The sequence below is a fragment of the Lepidothrix coronata genome, unplaced genomic scaffold (genome assembly GCF_001604755.1).
Source record: "Lepidothrix coronata isolate B3197 unplaced genomic scaffold, Lepidothrix_coronata-1.0 Scaffold178, whole genome shotgun sequence".
Lineage (NCBI taxonomy): Eukaryota > Metazoa > Chordata > Aves > Passeriformes > Pipridae > Lepidothrix > Lepidothrix coronata.
In genome coordinates, this window is record NW_016690358.1 from 48,079 (window position 1) to 74,402 (window position 26,324).

The 26,324-nt window shown below is 45.3% G+C and overlaps 1 protein-coding gene across 1 annotated transcript; it reads left to right on the forward strand.

Annotated features, from left to right (window-relative positions):
* Window positions 1-3,800: 3,800 nt before the first annotated feature.
* Window positions 3,801-16,578, forward strand: NPM1 (nucleophosmin). The gene is made up of 11 exons (XM_017830436.1): window positions 3,801-3,969; window positions 4,603-4,682; window positions 7,546-7,665; window positions 8,434-8,527; window positions 9,256-9,359; window positions 9,896-9,957; window positions 10,429-10,483; window positions 11,620-11,709; window positions 13,176-13,277; window positions 15,171-15,245; window positions 16,222-16,578. Exons 1-11 carry the CDS (start codon window positions 3,906-3,908, stop codon window positions 16,258-16,260), a joined length of 885 nt encoding a protein of 294 aa, XP_017685925.1. The 5' UTR covers window positions 3,801-3,905; the 3' UTR covers window positions 16,261-16,578.
* Window positions 16,579-26,324: the final 9,746 nt, after the last annotated feature.

Genomic DNA, 26,324 nt, shown 5'->3' on the forward strand with positions numbered 1-26,324 from the left:
CTGGAGGGGGGGGGGGAGGGGCCCAGTTGCCCATCAGAAGGTCAAAAGCTTGCAGAAATCTCTTAGAATGCATAAATCATTAACTGTTTCAGTCTCTGACAGGGTGGTCCCTCCATCACAGCTCCCTGTCCTGAGCTGGCTGCACACTGACCTAGAAGTGGAGGGAAATTACCCATGGACAAATGCTCTCAAAGCAGCCCCCAGCAGGCAGTGCAGCTCTCACTTGTGCTGCACCTCTGTGTTCAGGGCACAGGCTGCCTTGCACCTTCCAGGGCAGCGCAGTCCCTGCTGCCCCTGCAGTGCCAGGACAGCACATTGCTCCTGCTGGCATCCCTAATGGCATGTGAATGAGAACAGCTGACACCTGCCTCGAGCTGCCCCCTCTGATGATGGCGATACGCAGTTATTTCAGGCTAAATTGAACTATTTGGATTTTCCAGTGTGCAGGTGGTCTTTTTGAGATCAAGGAAGGGTAAAGTGTTTTGATGCCATTTAAGATTTTGACCCTTAGTTCACTGGGGCAGAAAGTATTGAGTGGTGAATGGAGGAGGAGCCTGGTGAAGAAGTTACATGACAGCCACAGTCAGGGCAGCTGAAGATTATTTCATTATGTCAGCATGTAAATTAAGATTGCATAGGAAATCTTTACTATGTCTGTAGCTTCTGATTGCTTGGCTGCAACTGTGCTGTGGCTGTAACCATGTTCAAAATGCAATTTCCTTAGTTTTGTAAAAGCTTACTAAAAAGAGAATTCCATTAATGGAAACCATGTTGATTCCGATTTCTTCCTCAGTTCTCCCTTTACAGCTCCTTCTAAATCACTTGTAAGCCCTTTCTGTTATGCTGAGTATTACATAGCACAGAGCTGAGCAGAGTAAAATGATCGATATTGTAATGGACTTCTCATCCTAGTACAAGGCAGAAATAATAAATGTCATGATATATGACAGCCCTTCTAAAGCCCCATGGAGCCAAACGAGATGCAGTAAGCACATATCTCCTACTTCCTACCCCTGTTTTGCTTCTCTATGTCTGTCCTTTGTTTCCTCCCACATTTATTTCCTCAGCAATGGAAGACTGTAATTGAATTAAAAGTGACTCGGTATGCAGGAGGACATGCTGTGGCTGCACTGCTCCCCTTTGACAGACTGGAGTGGAATTCTGGAGCTGCCATTGTCTTCCTGAGCTGCTCAGAGCCCTGTGGAGCCAGCTTTGGGTGAATTCAACCAGCAGCCATGTCCTCCTGTCGGTATTACACCAGGTAAATAATGTACATGCAAACAGCTGCAGCCCCTTTCACTACTACCATTCACCTTCCAGCTCCAGTCTGGTGTTTGAGTCATGCCATAACTTCATTTTAAATTTTGATACTCATTCTCATTTTTCACTTGTTCTCATCTCAAGCCAAACCGAACAATTGTCTTATCTGCATCTGAATGACTCTTCAGGCTGAGATGTCTGATCGCTAATGAAGCCTCTCTTCTGCCAGGGACACCAGCCACCACACTTGTTAGTTTTTCTGTCTGTTGCTTCACGAATCCCTGTGTGTATCTTCTCTACAGTTGCCACTCTTCCTACATTAAGGGCCACACTTAGCAGTAATTGCGTCATAAACATAATAAGAAATGAACCAAACCAAAGTTTAGAAAATGGAATAAATCCTTTTCCTTTTCTGGTTTCCTGGTCAGACTTTAAGAGACATAAATCACAGAATCACAGAATATCCTGAGCTGGAAGGGACCCACAAGGATCAACTAGTCCAACTCCTGGTCCTGCACGGGACACCCCAACAATCCCACCATGTCCAAACATGGAGAGTGTTGTCCAAACAGTCCTGGAGCTCTGGCAGCCTTGGTGCTGTGCCCACTGCCCTGGGGAGCCTGTTCAGCGCCCAACCACCCTCTGGGGGAAGAACTTTTTCCTGAGATCCAACCTAATCCTCCACTGACACAGCTCCAGCCATTGCCTTCAGTCCTGTCACTGGTGACAGAGAGCAGGGATGGGAGCTGCCCCTCGTGAAGAAGATCTAGACTGAAAAAATACCAGGAAGGGTGGCCCAGGATGCTTCAGTGATCGCCCTGATCTCTTTTGTGACTTTAACATCCATCAGGGTGTTATTTCTATACATACAAATGATGCACAGGTTGCAATTTAACATCTCTACTATAAGATGCAAGGGAAGAAAAAAAAGATTGTTAGTTTTTCCTGGTTTTACTTAAATACTCTTGCCACATGCTACAAGTGTGTCACCTTCTGTTTAGGTAAAAAGAAGAAGTGGTAGGAAGATTATAAGAGAAATAGAAAAACCCCACAAATTCTGCCCCGTGTCAGTATTTCCAGGTCAGCTGTAACCAGTGCTGGTTAGTCCCTGCACTGCTGTACAAACTGGCCCAGACAAGCAGTAGACACAGAGCCCTCTAAGCGTGACCCACATCGGTGCTCCTGGACCAGGTGGCCTCCAGAGGTGCTTTCCAGCCAAAATTATCCAGTGACTCTAAAAGAGGGCTCCCACAGGGCCCAAATTGCCCGTCCTCACTCACATGCTAAGCTGCACTCCAATTTATTCCTGTACCTTGTTTTCACACACAGGCAAGTTTTAGTCAGCCTGTGGCAATCCTCAGTGCATGATGTGCTGTAACATTCACAGCATTGTAGGGGATCATATCCTGGTAAAATCATGGCTCAGGTAACCTCCAACTTGGAAAAGTAATTGTATTTTGCAAATAGGAGACTTTACACTCAAAGCTAAGCTCAACGTGTATGTTCTCTGGAACTGTATTTACTGTTTGCAAAGGGATCAGCTTCGTAGGAGAGTGAGAAAGGGGAATCTTTGACAGGTAGTTTTCATTTTACCACTGCGTCAGTTAATTTTCGTTTCAGTTTGTCTCATTTTCCACAACATCATTTAATGTTGTTCCTTAATGAATATGGATGCAGAGAACACAAGTTACACATTTCAAGTAAGTGAAGAGATGAGCAACAAGAGCCTATAAACTTTTGTTTTTGAAGAGTAAGTGCTCAGGTAAAGTAATCTTGAGATTAGCACCCAAGGGACCTGACTTGTACAGACCAGCCCTGGACAGGACAGCCTGGAACGTGGATGGTGGGTTCATCCAGGGCCACCTGTCTTTCCAGGGCTTGTAGCTCCGAGTATAAAATAACCTGTGACTTTCAAATTTGTTGTGACAGATTTCCCCATGTGCTAATTCACATTAAAAACTGGTTTGCTCCCATCAGACACTAGCTGAAAAGGGGTTTCCCGAAAGATTATTGTCCCTGAGCCAGTGGCCCAGGTACCTGGGGATGGGAGCTCATCCCAGCAGGCAGTGCACGGGGAAAGGGGCTGCTGTTGTTTAGTTTTTATTTCAGTCCAAACCGACAGGAGCGCCCAGCTCAGGCACACGCAGCAGGGGAGCGAGAAGAGCACGTTCCCGCGCAGCAGGGCCCCGCTGCCGCTGAGCAGCTCCCGACGCGCCCCCCGCTCTGCGCCGCGTGTCCTGAGGAAGCCCCTCGGTCCTTCGGCCCCTGGGGAGGCTCCGGTGGCCGGGCCCCGAGCGGGAACGACCCCGGCAGGGTTCGGCAGATCGGTCCGTCCCTCAGGCCTCCATCTCCGACCCCCATCTCTGACCCCCCATCTCCGACCCCCCCGTCCCTCACACCGCTCGCCCCTCAGGCTCCGCCCCCTCGGCGCCCCGCGCCGGCCGGGCCAACCCCGCGCGCGCGAGACCCCCCTACGCGCGTGCGCAGGGGCGGTGCGGGGAGGGGGTCGGGGGCGTGGCCGACTCGCGGGTCTCGCGAGAGCTCGCGGGCTATATCAGCGCGGGGGCGGGGGTGCGGCTTCCTTTAATGCGTGTCGGCTCGCGCTGCTGCTGATATCTTCCGCCCGCTGCGCCCGCCCGCCCGCCATGGAGGACAGTGCCATGGATATGGAGAGCATGGGGCCCCTGCGCCCGCAGACCTTTCTCTTCGGTAACGTGCCCCGGGCCCCGCCGCCCCCGCAGGCCCCGAGGCCGGGCAGGGCCCGCATGTGGCCGCGGCCTGTGCGGGCCGAGCGCGGCCCCTCATGGTGGGTGGGTGGGGTGGGAGGGTCCGGCCGGGCCGTTCCCGCGCGCGCCGCACGTGGTGCGGAGCCCGCACGTGGCCCGGCCCGTTCCGCGTTGTTCCCGCGTTGTTCCCGCTTTGTTCCCGGTGCCTCCCGTCCGTTCCTAAGGACGCGGCGCGCCCGCGGAGCACATGGCAGCGCGGCGGGAGGCGGAGCACGTGGAGCGCGGCGGGGCCGAGCGTGGGGCTGCCCCGCAGGCCCGGCCGCCCCCCGGGCCCTTGTGGAGGTGGTACCGGCCCGGACAGCGCGGTGGACGCTGGGCGGGAGTGGTCTCACAGCGGATGGGCTGGAACGGGCCACGCGGGAGTTGCGTGCTCGGCACCAGGCCGCGGGCTCGTCTGGGGTTTTCCCCATCCCACGTGTTCCCCCGCCTGCGAGCCCAGAGTGCCGCTAATGCTCGGTGCAAGCTCTAGAAAAGCAGCAAGGTTAAAATAAATGATTAGCAAATACTTGCTTATTAAATAAAATAGGAGGCTTATACTTAAATTGTCTTTTCGCAGGCTGTGAACTTAAAGCAGATAAGGAGTATCAGTTCAAAGTAGATGATGAAGAAAACGAGCACCAGTTGTCTCTGAGAACGGCAAGTATTGTTTTGTCTTAACAGGGGATGAGTTTTTTTGTGTATCGTTTTTTCCCCTAGAACTTTATTCTTTTAGTGGTAAGTGTTTTTAGGCAAATCTGTTAAAAAAAACCTCTTAGTGGGAGTAAAGTATACACTTTTAACATTTGCTGTGCATCCAGTGGTGTTTCATTGCTTACAGCAAGCAGTATAAGGCTGAGAAAGATTAAAAACCAATTCATAGTAGGTTAATCAGTATATAGTAAATATAATTAAATGCCAAAATATGCACTCAGGCCTCTCTAATACAATAGTGCAGGTGCTACAGGAGCACAGGGGCAAGGACAAATTTATAGGAATCATGCATAGACACACTTTCTTAGACTTCATTAGTAACTTTGTTTTGAAAAGCTTTTCAGTATGTTCCCAAACATAATTCCAGTTCTTTTTCTTGCCCAGAAGCAGATAATAAGTAAGTCTGAATGAGAGGAAGAAAGGTTTATGTTTTGATTTACTGTCCTTGGTTTGCCCTCTGAGGAAGGCACATCTTCTGTTCAGATAATTCATCTCACAGACTCCTCGCTGATCCTGGGAATGGGATCTGTACGTGATTTCTTGGAGGTGTCCTTAGATCTTTGTGGTGCCACACAAGCCAGGCATAGTATTTCAAGGCCTTTGTTCTGGGCTGACCATGTTGGTTTTGGGTAGGAGAACATCAATGTGTCTCAGCTTCCTGGAAAAGGAATTAGAGTTGTAGCATCGCTATTGTTTATTGCTGTGTTTATTTGAATACAAAGAGGTGTTTTGATGATGAAACAAGAGAGTCTTATAATTGTGGACTAATTCCTGCAGCAGAATTGCTTCCTACAGGTGACTTGCATAATAATGCTCTCCAAATATAGTATTATTTAAAACACTTCTGGTGGTGTGAGTCACGTGTCTTCAGTCCTTGTATATTATGAAAATTACAGCCTGGACTTGACAATGAGTAATTTGTTCTTAAGTACAATTTCTTTTGGTGGAAGTATATAACAGTAAAGTATGTACAGGACAAGTCCATACACAAAATTCTTGTATCTGAACGTTTGTCATGCAGATGGAATTAGTCACTGAATGATATTTGACTTGTACAGCTTTACCCAAAGATCCTTTTTTTTATTATTATTTTAATTACCTGTAGCATCTCTTCTGATTTTCAGCACATTGAGGGGGATAAAGTAGGTTGGATCCACAGCACTACTTTGTTGTTAGGGTTGTGGAGGGGGGGAAGCTAAATCTGTCTTTTGAAAGGTAAGAGTTAATACTAACAGGAGAAATGGGTGTTAAAATATCAAGTGGCAAACTGGAAATGTTTAAGAGACTTGGAAGGTCTTGGACATGGCTACAAACAGAAGATTCCTTGGTGAGCAGAGGAAGGGCTTGATAAAAAAAAGGTGTGAAGGTAGCAAATACCTGGTGACTGATCGTGCACCTGGTACAAGCCTGGTGGTGTAAAGGCTGACAGTGCCCATTAAGATACAAATGTAGTGAGGGACTTGGGCATGAGGTACAGAAAGATGGGCAGAAAAAGGGTAAAAGTACAAGACTATTAATGTATGTAGAGGTTTAAATTGACATGAGAGTTTCTGTAAATGTCTTACAAAAAAAAGGTAAGAATTGGTCATTGCTTCATTACCTGTTTAGTCAGTGCATTCTTTCAGTGTAGAAATTAAAGCAAGTGAATGGATGTTTGCCAAACACTCAGGAAATACATGAATGGTAAGTGCTGTAGTATTACTTGAACTGGTGCAAATGACAGCAGTAACTGGGGGTGAAGGGTGTGCTCCAAAATTTGTCTCACCAGCTGATAAATTCGGTGTTTTTGCCAACCTGTCAAGAGGTGAGATCAGAGCAGCAATTTCACCTCTTTAAATTAGCAGTAACAAAATTTGCATGGAGTAGTAAATCCAGTATTGTTTCTCTGCCTTCAGTCTGATACATCTAGTCTGGACCATTGTAACCTCCTTAAAGCTCAGCTTCTGGAGAATGGAAACTTTGTGTGCCTCTGCCTGAAGTGTTTACACCCACATCTTTTGTGGAGGGTGGAAGGCTTTCTTTGTATGGGCAGTGGGAAAGGAAGCACAGAGCCTTGTGCACTGGTCCCAGGAGTAACTGTAGTACTTCAAAGGAATCTTGGTTTTTACATCTTCTGCATGTAGTCCTGACTCAAAGGCCAGAGGTTCAGTGAACTGGAATTTCAGGCCTGACCGATGCATGTCACACATTTGCCTCCCTGCAGCTATGAGTTTTGAAACTTCAGGAAGTACCAGACTCATACTCAGGGTAAGGAATCCAGGCACTCGAGTTTTGAAATGCCCTGGGACAGCAGCTCTTAGTCCATGGTGAAATAAAGCAAAAGGCATGTGCATAAATGACAGTACTGAACTGAGCCGTTGTTACTTGACTCCTCAGTGAATGGCAAGTAAACAAAAAGTGTAGTGTGACAAAGCGAAGCCATTGGCAGATGAAAGAGGGCGGGAAGGGGAAGAATATAGACTGTGATCCTGTGAAAGAGGTAGTTTTTAGCTTTCCTCTTGGCATGTGTTTTTAGTTCTTTCCTTGGACCAGCTTCAGGGCTGACTGAACTTGTCACTGACCCATTTCAATGCAGTGATCCAGTAGCAAAAGGCCTGATTTCGCTTTCAAAACACATGCCTAGAGTTGCACCTTGGAAGTGTCAGTGTTGTGGGGAAAGAGGGATATTGGCTTGGGATGGAGTTTGATGGAATCATTAGCAGTCAGAAATAAAGACTTCAGCATTAATTGATGCAGAACAGCGAATGGAGTTAAAAGACTTAAAGATATTTAAGCAGATGCTCAGACTGCCCTGTTCTTGACTTTACAGGTTACTTTAGGTGCTGGAGCCAAAGACGAATTACACGTTGTAGAAGCAGAAGCACTGGACTATGAAGGCAACCCTACTAAAGTAGTGCTGGCATCCCTGAAAATGTCAGTGCAGCCTACGGTAAGTGCAGGAATGTGGGAAAATCTACTGGGAATTTGGTCTCGGGTGACAAAAAGTAGATAAAAATGGGCTTGGGTCAACTGTAGTGAAAATGAACAGTGATAAGTGTGCTAAGACAAATGTCAGTTTTGATGTGTAGTAAATACGAAAGTACTTTTTGTGCCTCGTAGAGTTCCTTTAGTCATTTGGAGGTAATACATTTGCTCAAATTATGCATTTTTTAAAAAGTGTTAGTAATTATGCATGTTATCTAAATGTATACAGATGTATATGCAGGCAGATGCATCTGTAGCCTGTGTTGCTTTCTTTGAGCGTGGGATGAGAATAATTAGCTTTTCTGCATGTCCCAAGCTCTTAAGAGATTCTGAAGATGACTGCTGCTGTTTCTTGATTTAAGGGCACTCTTGTCATTTCTGCCATCTGGATGTAGTTTGATTCAGTGTTGCTGATGATGTACAAGTAGAAGTGCCCTATGCTGTGGGCAGGTGGGATGGGTAATGTTCAAATTGGCATTGTTGCCAAGGGAAGTAAAACGAGTGTGGATTGGTCTGGCTTAGGTGGATAGGATAAATTAAATATAGTAAACACTTGGTAGCTTATTGACCCTGATTTGACTCTTAACACTTCTGGAATATTCTGTCAGGTGGGAACTTGGAGTAACTGTATTAGTCATGGAGTTTACAGAGTTCTTGTTTTCATTTGAGTGGACTGTCTGTTGACTATACTTTGCCCAGAAGATTTGACTAAATAAAACCACTTTTTCTCCAGGTTTCGTTAGGGGGCTTTGAGATCACACCGCCCGTGGTGCTGAGGTTGAAATGCGGTTCAGGGCCTGTTTATGTCAGCGGGCAGCACCTCGTAGGTACGTATGGCTGGGGACTCATGGGGCTTTGCACCTAGCAGCCCCAACAGAACCTAGAGAGGTGTGTAACTGGTGTCTCAAGCAGTGCCTTTTCTGATACTTGACCCCCTGAATCTTTGTCACAGTCCCTGGAGGCATGAGGTGGCTGTAGGACAAAGCAGTTCACTGAAATGCTTGCATGCCTTTTCTTGCCACGTGCCTTGTATGGGTAGGGGGCATTTGTCAGCATTGCAATTGGAGTTCTAATTTCTGCCCTTGAAAGTGGGTGCTAGCGTCCTACAGTAGGCCTTCTGTTCTCAGCTGAGTGTGAGAAGACTGCCCATGAAATAGTTCTGAGTTTGAACTAAACTAAGCCAGGACTAGCCTTCTCCTTTGTAGGATTGTCTTTCTCTAGAAGTTTTAAAATGTATCACCTGAGGAATGGAGAAAATGTTACTCTTAACTTTCTTTGGCCTCTTATCTGTGAGGGGTGTTAAAACTAGTGTGTATGAATGGTTATTCACCTACTTTTGGTTTCAGTGTAGTAGTACCTGCATGCAGTCAGCTGGAAAAGTTTCTGATCAGTGGTTTGGTCACTAGTAGGAGCTTCCCATCAATTCACCTCAGTAAGACCAAGCCTATTCGGTGGTGGGTGATGCGCTCTTCTTCTCTTTGTTTCTTACTACTAGTCTTGCTTTACCCATTATTAAATAAGGTGAGGTTTTTACATGCTGCCTTCACTTTTTCAGCATTAGAAGAAGAACCAGAATCAGATGAGGAAGAAGATGATGCAAAAATTGTGAATGCTTCAACGAAGAGACCAGCAAGTGGAGGAGGAGCTAAAACACCACAGGTATATGGACTTGCAGTCACCTTGTTAGAAGCATTTTCTTTTGGTTTGGTATTAATGTTGCCTCTAGAAGTATGCACTTAGATGGCTTGCTATGATTCACTTAATATATGGGAAAGGATTATTTTGTACTTGCATCTTGACAAGTTACAGGAATGTATTTAAGTGCAGGTAGTTCCCAAAGCTTTGTTGGAGGCGCAAAATATAATGGCTGCTTTTGTGGAAACTTTGTCCACTGCAGTAAATACTCTGAATTCTCTCTGTGAACTGAGTGTGTGCAGATTCTGGTATAAACATCAGTGTACTGCAGGGGTTGAAATGCTAATTGAAGCTCTTTCCTGTAGATGAAAGGTTCATGTGCTCAGAGCGTGCTGTAAATTTATCAATAGTTTTGGACTTGGCAGCTGAAACCTCCTGAGTTTTAGCTAAATTGATGGAAGATAGTATTTGTAATTATGCTGTGAAATTTTTTGGATGACAGTTGCTCTTTATTGGTGTAAAATGGTATTAATGCTTAGCATACTTTTTCGTTTTTAAAGAAAAAACCAAAATTATCAGAAGATGATGAGGATGATGATGAAGATGAGGATGATGATGATGAGTATGTATTCTTGTTTTGATAATGTATTTTGAAATACAGGGTCAACTTTCAGAATATGAATTGTATGGCATAACTGTGAGCAAGCTGTTTTTTATCTTGGCTAGGGAAAAAGCAGAATTGCCTCATTTATCTCCACAATGCAGTCTAAATTAGTGTTATTCAAATGTGTCATACTGGGTTATAAAACTTAGCTTCCTGTTATTTGTTAATTTGTAATAAAGCTAGAATTTCTTTATTAGTAGTGGAAGTCCCTAAGATACTTGCCTTCAGTATAAGGCAGAAGGAAGTTCATTTAACTGCTTTAAAGGTAGTGCTTGCTCTGACACCTTGCCATGTGTGAAAACAAGGTATTAGGTAGAGCTGGGAAGTTTACTTCCTTCATGAGGAAAACATTTTACTGGGAGGGAAGGGGAAGATTATTTCCTGATGTGAATCTTGAGTTTTGGTGAGTGACCTCCTTTCTAATTGTAGTGATGAGGATGACTTAGAGGATGATGAGGAAGAAATTAAACCACCAGTGAAGAAAGTAAGTGGCATATACATAGACACTCACACTGTGATACAACAGTAATTGGGCAGGTAGTCCCTTAAATCAGTGAGTTTAAGCACAGCTGTCTGGCATGTGCAAATGGGGGATGCATTTGATTTAGCTCAGTCTGTGTAAAGAAATTGTAATAGGACATAAGAATGTTTAAATATGAATGTGCATGCAATCCATGTTTTATTTCCTTGGCTGCAGAGGGGTGACTGGGGGGTTAACAGCACACACATGCAGTTGTCAGACTGGTAGGGGACCTGTATGGCTGTTGGGCAGCAAATCCTGGTCACAGTGGATTGTGGTTTGCCCTTGTTAGTCCTGCAGGCTGTGGAAAGGACTTATTAGTCCTTCAAATACAGAAGGATGTAAACGTGAGTGCAATTCTGTCAGCCCTCGAGGGCCATCTGGTGGTGGAACAAACACACAGCAGGGCAGCTGCAGAGGGACAAGGGGAGGCATTTTCTTTTTCTTAAGCTTGTGTACTTAGGCTTGAAATTTTATGTTCATATGTACTGTTTGGAAACGAATATTTAGTGTTTTAATTCACTGTGTGCTGCTCTGTCCTAATGAATTTCCATAGGTGATAGTGCACAGTGGATTAAGGCCTGGTAAAGACAATCTGAACTGCAGATTCCTGCCATCTAACCCAATCTAGTGTGGCTGAACAAAATGGTCCCTTGATTTACATAGGAGTATAAGACTCCCAATTCCTAAATGTGCATGTGGTATCATGTCCCATGCACATCTCAGATGATGTTTCTGTATGGAATGCCAAACAAGAAATAATGGTTAATGCAATATCTGCCCCCCGAAGACTGCATAGTAATATGTAAGGAAAGGTGTAATATATAAGGAATATAAAGTGAGGATCTCGGGTAGTTGTACAGTATCATAATGGAATGTATGTTATGTATTGTGCTGCACTAACAGGTTTTCATTTGGGTTCCTGTAATATGCTTTTTTGCTTAAATGATGGATGTTGACCATGTTTCCTGGATAGTGAGAATAGTTTTTTGAGGTTAAGTAGTATATGAATTTGTCTCAAAATCTTGAGTATTATTTTAATGATCTTAGTATCTACGTGCAGTTCATTTGGCAAATGAACTTGTGTGCTTGCTTTACAGCCAGTCCGTGAGGTTTCAGGAAAAAGTATGCAGAAAGCAAAGCAAAATGGAAAAGACTCTAAGCCGTCCACACCAGCATCTAAATCAAAAGTGAGTGAAAACAGATGAGTAAACCAAAGGTTTATTCTAGTGTGGAAGCTAGTTTTCTTGCCTAATGGTAACTTCAAATAACATACTAGCCTTTAAGTTAGGTGTTTGAATCTTAATACGAAGCATGTTGAGGATACTGTTCTCCTGTGAAACCCTTCAGTGATCAATACATGACTACAACAGCCAAGGTTTGAAATCAGACGTGGCATCCCTTGGGAATATTGGTGATCCCTCGGTTTGAAACACAGAATCTCTTTGCTAGCACCTTGTGCAAGAGGGTGGCTGCCAAGTGTATTCCCACTGGAGTACATCCGGAGGCGGCTGCTGCTGCTGAGTGGCTCTCGCTGAACTGATCCGTCTCAGAACGGACAGTTTTCTTGTTCAGTGCTTTGTAATTGTGTCCTGCTTCCTTATGCAGCTTTTCCTTGCTGCGTGTATTCACATGTGATGCCAGGTGCCAGGGCAGTGTTCCCTGGAGTGCCAATCACTGTCCATGTTGTTTGCTTCTGCTGAAAAATCATATATACACGGCACTGGGAGCTGTTGGGAGTTTTGCTGTTGGTGTCTGCTGCGTGTAGGTGGACAAGGCCAGGGGGTGGCTGGGCTCCTTCTCTCCCCCTCCGGGGGGGGGGAGGGGAGCCCTGCGGCCCCCCAGCTCTGCCTAGGCCAGAGTTAGAGGCAGCATTTGGAGTGTGTGCTGTGAAGGAAGAGATTCACAGCACCTGAGGTAAGAGGGAGGAGGCCAGGCCCTCTTCCCCTCCCCTGCAGCTGCGGGACACTTGGGACAGTGTATAACTGGACCAAACTGCCTGTGGCCAAGGCTAGGGGGCTTCCCCCCCCACGCTGCTTTGAGGCTGGTGGGGGGGTGGATTTTAGAGGCTCAGCATTAAAGCAGAGCCAAGTAGATGGGCTGCTGACGAAACAGCTCGGAGCCAGGGAAAGGAATCCCAGGCGAAATTAAAGACTGACCAAAGAGAGAGAGGCCTGGAAATTGGATTTTGGATTTCTAATGTGGCTCAAACTGCCACATTTTTTGGTGTTCATACAGAAATGAGCATGGGCTGGATGGCAGGAGAGCATCTCAGAAGCAGTACAGATGTGCCTTTTAAAGCATGACCTAATCTGGCTGCAGATGTGGAGTAAACTCTGAATCACTGAATGTTTTGGCTATTTTTGGTTTCATTTCTGTTGAGAAAAAGAGCTGTGGAGGCACCTGCTCAGAAACATAAGATGTTAGCTCCAAACTTGAATACTGTACTTTTTCTTGTTTCTGAGGAATGTGTTGGAAGCACAGATTTAGCTTTCATGACTTTTTGAAAACCGTATGGAATATGTATGTGCTAGCTAGTTTTTCCATTCCATATAAAATCCACAGTAGGTTCTAATATATGTTTCTTTTATAAATCTTGGTTTTATATACTAAGTAGCTTTATGTGCAAGTTGCTAATAAAATTAATAATTTTCAGACTCCAGATTCCAAGAAGGATAAAACTCTAACTCCAAAAACACCAAAAGTCCCTCTGTCATTAGAGGAGATTAAAGCGAAAATGCAAGCATCTGTAGATAAGGTGAGTTTTTGGAAACCCGAGGTTTCTCTTCTATGCTTCCACAGATCAGAAGAATTGGATGTTTTTAAGAAATGGTTATATGTCATTGATGGCTGTTATCAGAGGGTGTTGATGTTTAAGCTCAGAGAAACAAATACACATTTGGGACAAAAAGAAGCCTCTGTACTCAGGAGAAACAAAACCACTTTGTTTCTGGATGCCTCTCGTGGTGATGATTAGTAGTTTGGTATTTCTTAGTGAACTGTCTCAGTTAAAATTTGAAAAAACCTATAACAAACCTTCAACAATCTTTATTCTATATGTGTACTAGTGTACACATTTTAGGTTACTAGAGGAAGGCAGAGAGAGTTCTTCACATGCTGGGAATGGCTTGGTCTTGAAGCAACATCCACCTTAGCTATCTAGATGCCTGTAAGCCTCAGTAACTTTCAGAAGAGGGAGATGGGTGCTTGTCATATGAGATAATGTCATGGAAGACCTGAAAGTGTTTGCTTTCTGAAGGGATATGAGATTAATTGGGTCTCCCCTCAATGGTTGTTTCACCTTTTTGAAGGCAGCAGGGCAGTCATTTGGCTTTTGGTTGTTACCAGCTTTGACTAGGACTTCATAGTTGCACATATGAGTATTTTTCTTAGCTGCTATTTAAGTCTAAAAAGGAAACTGAGTTACAGGCTGGTTGGGTAAAACCATAGCAAGTAATAGCAATTCTTTTCCCCCTTAGCCAAGTTTAAAAGTGATTTGATTTAGCTCAGTCTGTATAAAGAAGTATAATAGGACATAAGAATATTTAAATTTGTGCATGCAATCCATGTTTTATTTCCTTGGCTGCAGAGATTGTGCCAGCTGGGGGTGTATTCTGAGTACACTTGTCCCTAGAATACATGGTACTGAGGGCCTGATGTCTGGTTTTGCTTTGCTGGCAAGAAGTGTGCTTAGAAATCATATGCTCACTTGTGACTGAACCAGATTCTTCATTGGAGACTTACTTTTGGCTGATAATGGTGCTATGAAGAATTCTGTTTGTTGGGTTTGATAAACTTCTTGACCCCTTATAGTGGCAAACAGAGTCACCTAAAGAATTAGGATTATCTTCTGCTTAGATCATTAGTGTTTTGAGGCTGCTTTGTCCCAGGAATGCAAAACAAGGCTAAAAGTGTTCCAATTCAGAGTGGGTGCAGAGTGAGCAATGACAGGTTGTGCTGAGGGTGGGAATGCACGTCCCTGGATTGTGATCTGACAGGGGTGGGTGGTACCATCCCAGTGGGTCACGCTAACCTGGACACTGGGGTGGTGTTCTGTGACAGAGGAACCACGGTCGGGGGTGTTTCTGCAGCGTAAGCACCAATGGCTGAGCTGGTCCCAGGAGACGTGTCGCTGTGGAGGGGAGCAGAGCAGAGGATTGGCAAAAGGAGCTTAAAAATACACTATTGCTGAAGAGTGTTTTTGCTGGGAAATGCTGTGTATGGTGCTACTGTAGCAGGCAGATTAAATTAATGTTTTCCAAGATGGTGCTGGAGCATCCCTGAATAAGGCAGGGGGTGTGTGAATTCCCAGGTTCCACAGTACTTCAGCTGACAGCCAGCAAGTTAACAGCTTTATCTGACTGCAAACAGCATTATTTGAAGTGGTGACTGCTTGCTGTTATGCTCTGGAGAACGAGCAAGAGTCTTGGACAGCAGTTTTAGTGCATAACCACTCACTCCTGTGAGAAATGCCCTGGATATTGTAGAGAAGAAAATTTTAAAACGGTTTAAAGCAGATTGGTGTGGGAAGTTGCAAGGTGGGCTCAGTAAAATTCCACATGTGTTGCAAAGGGTTTCAGCTATATAGGTTATTTATTGGAATCATTAAATGACCTGCATACACTAAAGTTTGCCTTTTTTTTCAAAATAGGGTACTATCCTGCCTAAGCTGGAACCCAAATTTGCCAACTACGTTAAGAATTGCTTCAGGACGGAGGACCAGAAGGTAACTGAATTTATTGGAGCTTGATAAAGTCCAAAAACTTTTATAACCTGACTTAAGGATTCTTTTCCACTTCTTAATCTTTACAAGCTTTGGACTGTTTCAAAGGGTTACAAACCACAAACAATACTTCAAATTACATAAACGGGAATGGTTTTTAAGGGTTTAGTTGGCTAAGATAGGAAAGCTAATATTTTATTACATTTTTCCAGCTTTTATATGGTTGGTAAATTATCTCTTGCATACTAAACCCACAGAATTTTCCTTTTGGCACCATACTGGCTAAGGAAATGAGCTGTGGTTTTCCTTACTGCTGAATTTGGCCACCTAGGCCAGTCTGCTGTTCAGCCCTTGGTTGGGGAGGGTGTCTGGGAGGGGGAAGCTGTTTTGTGATGGAGATTGTGGCGTTCTTGCTATGTTTTGTCCCAGAATGAACTGAGCTCTTGAAAGAGGGCAAGCTAGACGGTGATATCAGGAAGCAAGTTTCTGAATTAGTTATTACCTAACATAGACTGGGCTAAAATGTGTCTTAGGTTTCCCTATCAGAATTCCTGTAAGTTAACTTTTTTCCAGTGACAGAATTCCTTATGCTTTCCTGATTCCCCTGGTGGTTCAGAGTAAACTTGTCTGATGGACAAATTGATAGATTCTTGAAAGAATGTTGAAAAGAAGTTCTCCTCAGCTGCTGGAGCTGCTCTGACATTAGCCAGGGTAGGCAGAGTTCAGCCAATATTTGCCTAGCTGGTACACACCCATCCTCTCACTCACCTTCACTGAATTCTTCCTATTGTGACTTAGTGTGAATAACAGCCTTCTAGCAGAAGGACCTAATGTCATGCTTTTAACTTGATTTTCTCTGAAAGAAATGCATTTTTTGTTATAAAATTTAATATCAATATTTTATGGAATAAGTGGATAGTAAACTGAAAATAAGTTGAATAATGGATTCCAATTTCTAACTTTTTGTGTACACTTCCAGGTCATTCAAGCTCTCTGGCAGTGGAGACAGACTCTGTAAGAAAAGAAAACAGTTTAAACAGTTCATTAAAATCTGCAGTCTTACTTCTGTAACCATTATTTGGCTGTTCTTTTTACAAATGCTGAAAGAGCTTTCCCTCCTGTGTCTGATAAATGTCATCCAGATTACCTTGCCAAGAATGTGTTGTCCAAAATGCCTGTTTAGTTTTTAAAGACGGGACTCCACCCTCAGCTTCATTTTAAGTATGTATGGAATGTTTTGATAAGGCATGGTGGTGGTGGTGGTCAGACAAATGGAAATGGTGGGGAGACTAAATGTATGTGGAAAAAGAATAAAATTTAGTATTTTAATAAAGTACTATTGTTTCTTTTTTATGGATTGGGGGTAGCTTGTATATTGAACTCAGAGATGAGGCTTTAAAGTTCTCCTAGGAATTTACCTTTAAATATTTTAGCTACTTTTCTCCATCAAGTACACATCAGCTAGTCTCATTTGTGTTAACTTCCAAAACAACTGAACTCCAGTTCCGTGAGCTTTGCAGCTGCTGAACAGCTGATTGGTGAGAAGACTTAAGTGGTAAGCGGGGCTTTATTCTTGTCTGAGAGTGACCACTAATTATGTAATTGCCTAAACCAGCCCTTCCTGCCTCAATTTCTGATCCACTTCATTGCGCTTTGGTTTATGGTTTCTCTCTAACTACCGGGTTTGTAGGGCTGTGACTCCCTTTGTAAAATGCAGTAGTTTAGATTTGGGAATTGCTGGCTGTGCTGTTCCTCTGAGGAGCTGCAGTCTCTGAGGTTGCCTCTCATAATGACTCCTGTGAGGGTTTTCTGGAGATGGGAATTAGCTTGAATGCTGTAGGGTATGCCTGGAGAGCTCCCTGAGCGGTGCCAGTGGATAAATTCCTGGGAATGCTGAGGAACTAATCAGCAAATGCAAAAGCTTAGATGGGCAGGGAGATGGGGCTGTTTTGATTATTGCTTACACATGACACTAAGAAGCAGAGTTAAAATTTTGGACTGCTCTTGGTTGTCACATAAGGTGTAAGGGCTTCCAGGTGAAGGAAGGAAAGCATGGATGCTGTGCCTGGCACTGAGCTCTCCCTCAAGGCTCCTGCCCAACTGCTGTATCACTTCAAATGCTTGACTGTTAGATCCGTGTATAGTAACTGAGTAATGGTGTGGAGACTGAAAGAAGACTTAGCAAGAAAACATTTAAGCAGTTGTATGGTAACCATTAAACTTGGCTTTAATCCATGCTATGTTTGAGAATTAATGCAGCTGACTTCTGTTCTTCACAGCAGCAAACCCATTATTTGAGAACAGAAGGGCATTAAAACAGGCCATTATCGGCTTTAAGTTTTCCTCATTTAAAGAACTTGAACCACTGATTCTGTAGGAGTTGCCTTCCCAAAACATAGTAAACTCTTGTTGGGTTGTGCTCATTGGGCATGAGGTCTCTTTTTTACTGAGCTTTTTTTTTACAAGTTGTTTAAGTAGAATGTACAATTTGGTTTGTAAAATTGCCACTGGAAATACGTTTTTTTAAAGTTTACTATTGTAAAACCCTTAGTTCCTATGGTTGAGATTCTGGGTGTGATAGGAAGCAGTGCAGGTCTCCAGGAGCAAATAGTTCTTTTTGGAAAAACAAAGCCAAGCAAAGTGCATAGTAGGGAAGTGAAACAGTGCAAGTCTAGTGTCAAAGATTCATTTAAACTTGAGTATTAATTGCAGCATGTGAAATGGCAGAATGTAAGGGTTCGAAATGCCTGTTTTGGTGGAGTCATGTCAATAGATGGTGTCATATGCATAACTGAGAGCAAATTTCCCTGGTGAAATGGAGCTGATGGCACAGACAGGCTTATTTAAGCAAAATTGCTCTCAATTTTGGCTGAAACAAGTGAAAATCCTACAGTAATTTCAGCAAGAGGCTATCCAGCCAATAAAATATTCTGATAAATAAACTTTTAAGAAAAGGCAGGGTGTTGTCTGTAGGTGACTGACCAAAGCAGCTCTGGGCTGCAGCCACAACCATTTCAGGGGGAAGATTAAGCCTGTATGGACAGCTCTAAAGGAAAACTTCCTCCTGTGCTGTTGCCAGGGTACAATGTAAGTGAAACCTGTGTCAGACTGCTGTTACGCATCGTGAGATGTCTTTGAGGCACCTCATGGTGTAATAATGATAACTTCACCTGGCCCTGGTTATCTTGAGGTCAGGCTCAGAGCTGCAGTTGTGAGCAGTGGGCAGTGTCTGGGGCTGTGTGCCCTGTCCCTGCCCTGTCCCTGCCCTGTTCTGCCAGGCTCCACAAACACTTTGCTCTGTTTGGGACTGGCCATGCAATGACTGGATGCAGCCGTATCCTCTGGGATATTCTCACAACAACTGCCAGTTCTTTCACTTCTTTGAACAGAGCCTCAAAGGTCAGTTTGAAAAAAAACGGATGTGATAATACCTGTTGAAGAGAAGAGACAAATACCAGATGTGGGTTGTTGAAGTACTGTATTCTTGACTTTCTGCAGAGTTAAAATGTGGTTTTGCCATGGTAATGATGGCAACAAAGCTGGAATGTTTTGATAGCTGTGTCGAGGGTAATGTGGGTGACTCTGGTCCCATGGCTTATTTGGGAGCATGGAGGTTCATAGGCAAATGCTTTCTCACTCCGTGATGGGTGAACAACGTGACTTCCTTTACAGGACAGTTAAAACACCTCTCTAGGTGGCTGTCCCTTCACTTCTGCTTTCTACATGAATTTCCCCCACTGCTGCCTTTCCTGTTGCAGAACCTGTCTGTTCTGGCTTTTTCCATGTTTTGTTTCCTTCTATAAGCGTTTTGTTCCTTACAGTGAACAGGTAGTTGGTGTCCCCCTGCACAGGACAAAGGCTCAGCTGAGCCGTGAGTGGGGACCACGCAGGGAGGGCAGCAGCACTGCCCTCTGCTCAACAAGTGTTGGCTGCAGGTACAGCAGCTCCATGTGGATGTACTTTAAGTCTCGGGTGTTTCTTGGCATCTCATTGCAGAAGAGGTGATAATAGAAGGATACTGTCCTGGCAGGAGCTCTTGGTCTGTGCCTTATTCCTTGGGGTGTTCAAGAGAAGTGCTTGTGACCATCTCAGGTCTGTCCTGGGGTTCTGTTTGCTCCTTTGGCTTCAGCTCTCCTGCCAAAATCATGTCCCGGACCCCAAGTGCGGTGATGAGTGCAAGGCTCTTATTTTGCTTGTGCTCAGCAATTGTTGCAGCCTTTGGAGAGGAGCAATTCGAGCATGGCTGGCAGGAGGGTGGGAGTGTGTGTGGGCTGAGGTAATGGAAAACAGGGCCAGGATGGGTGGCGGTTCTGGGCTTCTTGCCACCCAGACAGTCCCTCAGGGACTAAGTTCATGCTGGAACATGCTCTCTGTCCTCTAGTAATCTTACCCAGATACCCCAAGCTATGTCCTGTCTCCTTCCCATGTGCCATTACTGACTAGCAGCCAAGCTCTTCCCTACGTTTCCTTCCCTCTTTCTTTGTGGAACAAGCACCTAGATCCTTATTTCCCCTGCTGTTTTCCCGAAGGGGAGTTCAAGACGAGATCTTGCTTAGAAAATGGCAGAAAAAGTGCAAATAAATGGCGTGGTTTGGAGCTGCACTTTGGACAGAGCTGTTATTCCCTACCCTTGGCTAGTGGGCAGTAGGTTCTGGCAAGCAGCAGCAAGTGCAATCGGTTGTGTTGAGTGAGGGTTGGAGGTTTTGTGATCTGGTATTTATTAAGGGTTGCTTTGTCTGAGTCCTGACTCTCAGTGTGAACAAGAAGAGCTGAGCTTGCATGATGGGGGGTGCAGGAGAAGTGGTACAGGACTTCCAGGTGTACCTGAAGGGGCCTGACTTGTCCTCCTGTTTGCACACAGCAGGGAGAATCCCTTGCTGGCCACTTGCTGGTTATCTACATTTATGTTTTTGGAAGCAATTCTCTGTGTTGGGTCAGCTTTTCAGGGTCTGGCCCTTGGGTTGTCTTATGTAAATGGATTTTAAGCAGTGCCTAATTGGGACCAATAAATCAGTCCCATATATTGCGTTACTTAGGATGTATGACATGGGGACCACATGTATGGCCTGTGCCCAGTTTATGAAGATAACATATGCTCTGCTCCTTGCTTTCTTCTCTCTTTCCAGCACTTGCATCATCTCTCCCTAACCAAGCCACAGGAACCTTTATAGGAAAAGGATGCTGGGAGAAAACAACAAGAAAGGGCAATGGATAAAAAAAAAAGGTGACTGAGGGTCAAAAGTGAGAATGGGAAAAGTGAAGACTCTCAGAGGGAGGCTCAGCAGGGGACCTCTGACCATTCCCCCCACTTGCAGAGCTGGCCATGGCAGCAGCCAAGGGGCATGAACACCACTGTACTTGGAACAGCAAGTGGCAAAAGGAGGGAACAGAACTAGGCCTCTCAAGAGAATTGATGCTCCTGATTCATCTCAGTGTTCAGTTTATGCTGGTACTAGAAACAATCTTTTGTTTCCACTGAAGGCAGTTTTGTTAGGAAGGTCCCACAGTCTTACTCATCTAATTGCTCAGCCTGCTGAGCCCCATCCAATTCTGTTGACTTACTGTATTTAAGAGAATATAGTTTCTCTTGATTATTTTCAAATTAGGCCTGAGGTTTTACATTGCTTTAGGGTTATTTTAGTGAGTAATAACCGCAGGGAGAGTTGAAGGTATATTGTCAAGGTATTTGGCATTTCACCACTGTAACCACCTTGATCCACACCTGGTTTGTGTAACTTTTCCCAATACTCCTTACGTTTGTCCCAAAGTTTGGAATTGTGTCATTTTCCCAAGAATGTCCTCGGTGAGAGGCTTCTAATGACCCATATCATGCTATATGGAGGCAGTAAGTATTATCTCAGCATTGCTGTGAGTTCCCAAAGTACCTGCTGCCTTAGCTGTTTTCTGTATGTAAATGTGTGTGTGAGGACGCCAAGAATGGGGACAATTACAGCTAATAAGTAAAGCTTTCAATTTAGTACTAAGGCCATTTCTGATGTTTGGGACATTCTTACCTGCCTCTTAACTCTTTTTCCCATACTTTCAAGCCTTTCCTTCAAATTTTCTACATGGAAGTAGCTATAGTCAGTTAAAATCTAAGGGCAATAACATGTCACGGGACCACTATAGTACAGGGAACCCAGCCAGCCCTTGTGATCTCCAGAGACCACAGGAGGACAGGGAAGTTGGGGATCTTGGCTTTTAGGGTCTCAAACTAGGAGAGATGCTTCTACTTGTTCCCTTTAGCTTTTTGTTTGTGAATAGTCCCTTCCAATACATTCCCAGTTCTACATCTTGTCACAGCTGCCTCCTTGCTAACTTAGTCCTTCACTGCTTCTCAGATTTCTGTCTTCTGATCCTTATCAGTTCCTCCTCTAGTCTTCTCTACCCACTGCTGTTGGGGCAGCACAGCCTTTCCCTGGTCTCCAGAAAAAGCTTGAACACCATTGCAAACACGGTGCTCCTGCATGAGTCTGTCCCCTTTCTAGGTTGCTTGGCAAAGTGTCTCTGAGAGTCCCTCTGTGCCTGGTGCCCTCATTTTGGTTGTGGTGAAGAACCTTGATGATCAAAGCCCTGCTGCTGTACCTCCAAATGGATGGAGCTTTGCTTGTAGGGCTGCGAGATGCTTGTGCGTGCCCCAGGAGAATGGGACTGATAGAGATGTCTCTTGACTGACCCAGGGCATTGATTTTCCAGAAGAATGCCACGTTCTGGTGTATTTTTATGTAAATCCACCCCTATTATATTTTTTGAATTCCTGCTCTGAAGGAGGTGTGGCCCTACAGCTTCCCTTCAGGAGAATTAGTAGAAACATGAGTTTTCCAGTATTGTTTTCAGAAACTGTCCTGTGTCTATCTCATGGCCCACCTTGAGTTGCTCAAAGGTCACTCAGTCACTTGTGCTGTCTCTGAGGGCAGTGACACAGGGCATTGAGAGTCCACGGTGTCACCAGTTCGTACCTGCAGCTGTGGGCATCAACCCTGAACTGCCCCACAGTGGCACATGCCAGCTGGAGGGACATGCCCTGAGATAGCAGCTGGGGCAGGGGGCAAGAGTGTGTGGTGTGGGAAGGGAACACAGACAGGGGTTGAGATGGTGACTTGCTGGAGACAGCTTAATTCAGGAGACTTCAGTCAAAGAGGTTTATGTTTAAGAGCTGTTGAGCTGAAAAGCTCCAAGTTAAGGAAATACTAAGTTTGAAGCTTAACAGCTTGTGATTTTTTTTCTTTTTTTTTTTTTTAAGGGAAAAATGAAACCATAGAGGAATATAAATCTGAGGAACCAAGCCTTTGGATTTAATACAGTGCAAAGGCTGGAAAGTGGAATTTCCTACCGGTTCGTGTAGGGGTGTCTGCTGAGGTTGGCTTGTTCTTGCCTCCCTTCAGAAGCTTTCAAGCAGCTGCCACATGCTTCAGAGGGGAGCCGCAATGCTCCTGGGTGCTGGGATCAAGGAAAGCCCATGGGAGGACAAAAGCAGGACACAGGGCAGGGGTGGCTGGGCTGGGGGACACAGGGTGGGGGCATGTGCTGCCTGAGGGGCCCTGGGTACTGGAGGGGGGCTACCCAGGAGAACAGCGTATTGAACTAATCCATTGGTCTCTCCTTAGCTTGAGATGTCCATCACTGTCAGTGATTTCATTTGCCTCATTGCTCTGCTAATAAAGCACTGAGATTTGTTTAATGAGTATGCTGGAGCTTTCAGAGGAATCTGAGGTGACAGTCCCCAAATCCCATGGAAATTCAAGAAGTGTTCCAGTAGGGGAAAACTTTGGCAAACTCTGAAACCCTGTCTGCTGAATAAGAGGCTGTGTTGAGTTTATCTTCTTTTACAAATGATACAGATCAGAGTAAGGGTTGTAGTGCGGTGGGTTCTCCCTTTGCAAGAGGCCATGAGACACCCATGTGGTCTAGAGCTGGAAGGGATGCTGTGGTTGCCTCTGTTCCCAAGAAGTCCAGGAAAGGCTGTTACCTGCAGAAGCTATTGGGAGCATTCCTGCTCTCTCTGGAGTTGGGATGGCCTTTCTGCAGCACCAGGCTTGTTGCTAGTGGCTTTCGGGATTTCCTGGCCACCTCTCTTTTTCCAGGATTAGGTGCTCTGCCTTGTCCGAGCTTCCTCCCCTCCAGTCCACAGAACGCTGCCACAGTTTGCTGTCCCTCCTATTAATGCTGCAGAATGAAGCTGCCGTGCTTGCTATCCTATTATTTGTATTTCTTATATTATTCCATTATTCTGTTGTTTTATGCTTGTTTATATTTGGCATGCATTAAGTGCCTTTTCAGCCTGTGTTCTCCAAGGCAGGAGTTCCTGGTGGCCAAAAGAAGCCTGCCCTAGTCACAGCACGGAAAACTCCAGCAGAGCTGGGCTGATACATCTGTGTGAGCTCTCACTCACCATTGAGGTACTTGAGATCATTCCTCACAGATAGTCTCAGCTTAATTCTGGGTCATGGCTGTGTTGCCTTTATCCAGCCTCCAGACTGGATAAACTTCACCTCCTTCCAGCTGGGCTTTCCAGCAGCGATTAAATAGCAAATATTTCTTGCTGGAACAATGGGGTCGTGCCACACCTGCGCCTCAACAGTGCCAGTCTCCAGGCCCCAACCCACCCAGGTGCTGGGTTACTGCAGGGGATTGATGCTTGTATTTGCAGGATTGAAGCCTCTGATTCCTGGTGCCATCCCCCCTGGCTGGTGTGGTGTGGTGCAGTTCACGTGTTTCAGCTTGGTGTTGGATTTGTGGGGTTTATGAAACAGCTCAATGGTCACAAGCTAAAAAAGTGTGAGCATAGGGCACCCAGCAACAAACGCACTGGTGTGGCTTCTTTTTTCGGTCTATTGAAGGAAAGCTGCTATGCATGTTCTGATAGTGTTTCAAATGCTTGGTGTGGGAGTTCAGCATTTCTGCCTTCACTGTATTTACACCTTTGTTCATGTAGTTCCTTACATCTCCATGTGCTTTCAAAGTCCAGGGAACCAGCGTAGTGAATGCAGACACACCTTGGGTCTGTGCTATCTCCCAGGCTCTTCATCTGTCTCAGGGCTTGGTGAAATCTGTGTGTAAAAGCTGACAACGAATGGTTTGGGTTGCTTTTGTTCCTCCATAGTTTATTTATATCCAGGAGAAAAACTTCAGTATGCTAAAACCTAACTTCCATCCGGAGTTAACTGGTAAGTGGGCCTTCCCTCTTGGCATGCAGGGAAATCTCTGAGCTTCAGGGGCTGAGCACCAGCAGCTTTCCAGCCTCGCAGCTTCAGTTTGATGGCCCACAGGTCCTTCACCAGGGATTAGCCAAGGCTGCACCACTACAAAATTTCCGAACACCAAAGGGCTCTGTCTCAGGGAATGCATTTGAATCTACAAAATGTGGGTTGGTTTGTTTTGTACCACCTTCTCTGTTCTCCCATATGTGAGTATCCATGTGTGAGTGGCCACACTGCCATCCACCACACTGATGACTTACAAAAGGTTTGCAGAATTTTCATGGGAATTTCACTTATATGAGAGTCCAGAGGAAGCCATGGAGATGCTTTGAGGGCTGGAGCACCTCTGCTATGGAGACAGGCTGGGAAAGCTGGGGGTTGTTCAACCTGGAGAAGAGAAGGCTCCAGGGAGACCTGAGAGCCCCTTCCCGTGCCTAAAGGAGCTCCTAAAGAGCTGGAGAGGGACTTGGGACAAGGGGGAATGGCTTCCCACTGCCAGAGGGCAGGGTTAGATGGGATATTGGGAAAGAATTCTTCCCTGTGAGGGTGGTGAGTCCCGGCACAGGTTGCCCAGAGAAGCTGTGGCTGCCCCTGGATCCAAGGCCAGGTTGGATGGGGCTTGGAGCAACCTGGGCTAGTGGAAGGTGTCCCTGCCCATGGCAGGGCATGGAATGAGATGATCTTGAAGGTCCCTTCCATTCCAAACTGTTCTGTGTTTTTACATATTATACATGGTTCTGTGCTTTGTGCTTCCAGTGCTTCAAATCAGGGCTTTAGCCTGAGGCTTTGTGATGGCTGAATCCAAATCCTGACTGTTCTTCACCATATTCTGCAAGACTGTGGCTGAATGTGATGATGCTGAGGCTGAAGTTCTGTCCTCCTGGGCATCAGTTCAGGGTTGTTTTGAGGTGGCTCTTCTGTCAAATGATGGTAACTGCAATGCATCCCCTCTCTCCCTGTCCAGACTATGTGGCAGAAGTGTTTCTTACCTTGGGAAGGAATTGCCTTTTTGTGTGTAAACTGGAGAAAGACAGAACATGCGCCCCAGCCAGTCTAAAAGTTGTCTTTGCTTTTACCTGGAGTTTCAATTGCAGAAACTCTCTTCCATCTGATATTCACTAAGGACTTCTTATTGAAACAGCACAAGGCTGAGGATGCAGATGACAGGAGCAAACAGCACACAGGTTTGCTCACCAGTGGCAGGGCTGGGATGTAGAGCTGAACTTGGTCTTTATAAAACATCAGACCAGTTTTTTTCATTTTAATTTAAGTCTTGGTACTCCAGATGCAGCGGGGCCAGATCCTGTGCTGGCCTTTCCTGCTGGCTTCTCATTCACATTCCAAAGGGGTCTCTAGGGGGTGGGAAGGTTTCCCACTCAAGCATACTCTTAAGTCCTTGGCTCCATTGAAAGGGCTTCGTGCTCTGTGAAATGCCCACTCCTCGTGTGATATGGACCACTGGAGCAGGGCAAGGGAAGCTCATTTCACCAGGGGCACCTTCACTGCCCTGCGAGTGAAAGGTCATGCTGCTCAGACTTCAATTTGAGCTGCTGCAGAGCGGCCACTAATCCAATAAGCCACTGAGGCACTGTAGGAGACAGCCTTAATTCAGGCATTTGCATGGGTGAGTGGGAGGCAGCAAGCCTGAGAGCTCCCAGGGACACCCTGCGCTGCACGGACCAACCTGGTCTGTGTCTTGCTTAATAAAGTGTTGAGAAGATCAAGCTCTCAGGAACCTGCTGCACCAGCCTTCACACATGGAATGTGCTGTGTGAAAAATAAACAGCTTTAAAGGTTTTACAGTGGGCATCGGCTGTTCTGGCTCGATTTGTGTTGGGAATCGGATCACACGGCAGCCTTCAGCAGTGGAGCAACAGGTCTG